The 1,641-nt window shown below is 58.8% G+C and overlaps 1 protein-coding gene across 1 annotated transcript in view; it reads right to left on the reverse strand.

Annotated features, from left to right (window-relative positions):
• The window catches only part of STARD8 (StAR-related lipid transfer (START) domain containing 8), a 10,449-nt gene that overhangs the window by 4,830 nt on the left and 3,978 nt on the right, over positions 1–1,641 (reverse strand). The window contains 2 exon segments of the mRNA XM_010184090.1: positions 3–922; positions 1,237–1,300. Coding sequence (XP_010182392.1) covers positions 3–922; positions 1,237–1,293 — 977 coding nt within the window. The 5' untranslated portion in view covers positions 1,294–1,300.

The raw sequence follows: 1,641 nt of genomic DNA on the forward strand, positions 1-1,641 counted from the left end.
AGCCCTCTACACTGCTGCTGCTGCCGCCCCTGCCGCCTCCCACCAGCCCCGTATGCGCGTTCCCCGATTTCCAGTGCGTCAGGGAGCTGCCGCTCAAGGGACACAAGCTTTCGATGGAGAGGGATTTGGGGAACGTGCCTGGTTTGTGGTCCTGGGGGATGTAGACCAAGCAATCCTCCCGGTGCGGTGCCGGCTGGGGCTGGCACTCTCCCCCTGCCCAGTCACTGTGGGCCGTCGTGGCTGTATAGTAGTCCTCTAGGTAGACTCCAGTGTGTTTTGGGTCAGAGCTCACCTTGCTCCCACCTGAGCCCAGCAAGCGGTTAGTCCTGTACGATACTGAGAAGAAGTGTTTTTTGCCATGGAAAGAGGCAGATATCCCTCTTTTAGAGGAGTTGGCCTTGGTGGCCGCAAGATCCTCATTACTCTTCAGGGAGTCCCATCCTGGTGCAGCTGTGATGCTGCTGCATGGAGCCACCTTCTCATCTGGGCCAGTTTTCTCTTTGTCCTTTCTTCGGAGGGACTCAATCCTCTTTAGGAAGCTGCGAGATCGTCGCTTCTTCAGCTTCTCCTTGGAGCCCTCACTGCGGTTCAAGGGCTGCTCTGGCAAGGAGTGCTCACTCACACTGCGGCTGGAGGCGGCGATGGTGGCATGGATGGGGGATGGGGGATCTGGCGGCTGGGCCCTGATGCCCAGCGTGCCACCAGTGCTACTGCTGCTGTGCAGGGACACGGCCTCGGGGTTGATGCTGAGGTCCGTGAGGATGCTCTCACGGCTGGATGCCACCTGCATGGTGGAGCTCATGACCTCAGAGCCCTGGGAGAGGACATCAACAGATCCTATCCGGGACCACCTCTTGCTGTCCCTCTGAAAAGCCCACCGGTTGCTGATGGCGCACAGGTCTTCTTCCTCAGAGTCTTCATTCTGCAGGTGGTCAACAACAGGGAACAATCAGTCAGAGTCACAGAGGGTCAGATATGTACCCCTGCCCCATTTTCTGGGGACAGGCACCCCAGCAAAGGGCACAGTCCACAGCAGAGCCCCTTGTACCTACCCTGGTCCCCTTTGGCAACGGAGGCCTCCAGAAGCCACCAGGCATCACTGTGCCATGCCCAAGGGCTGTACTACACTGGGGCAGGAAAGCACACACCAGTGCCGCTACTGGACACAGGAACATTGCCCCATAGCCACACACGTCTTCCCTCACACCCTTCAGCCCCTGCATGCCCAGGACATACCTGTTTACGCTGAAAGTGGACTTCCAGCTTCATGGAGGCGCAGGCGTTCAGGGTCATCAGCCTCCTGCAAGACACCAAGAGAGGCTTTACCCTGCTCCTGTCTGCTTGCTTTGTATCTTTTCACCTTAGAAACCTTGTTCACTGACACCAGTCACCCAGCAGCTGCAGCGCTGGGAACAAGAGGGACACGCGGAGCCCAGCACAGCTCCAAGCTGCACCCCTAATGGCACCTGTGTCCTCGCCACCCACCCAGGCACCCAGTCACATGCACCTCAGGCATCGCAGCCAAAGGGTGAAACCACATGGGCGGCACAAGTCTTTGGTCATGGGCCAGCAGGGATTTTGCAAACGCAGCCATCAGAGCGGCACCTCGCTCCCTCTGCACAGGCACCAGGACGTCCTGGT

The sequence above is a fragment of the Mesitornis unicolor genome, unplaced genomic scaffold, assembly GCF_000695765.1.
Source record: "Mesitornis unicolor isolate BGI_N332 unplaced genomic scaffold, ASM69576v1 scaffold5645, whole genome shotgun sequence".
Taxonomy (NCBI): Eukaryota; Metazoa; Chordata; class Aves; order Mesitornithiformes; family Mesitornithidae; genus Mesitornis; species Mesitornis unicolor.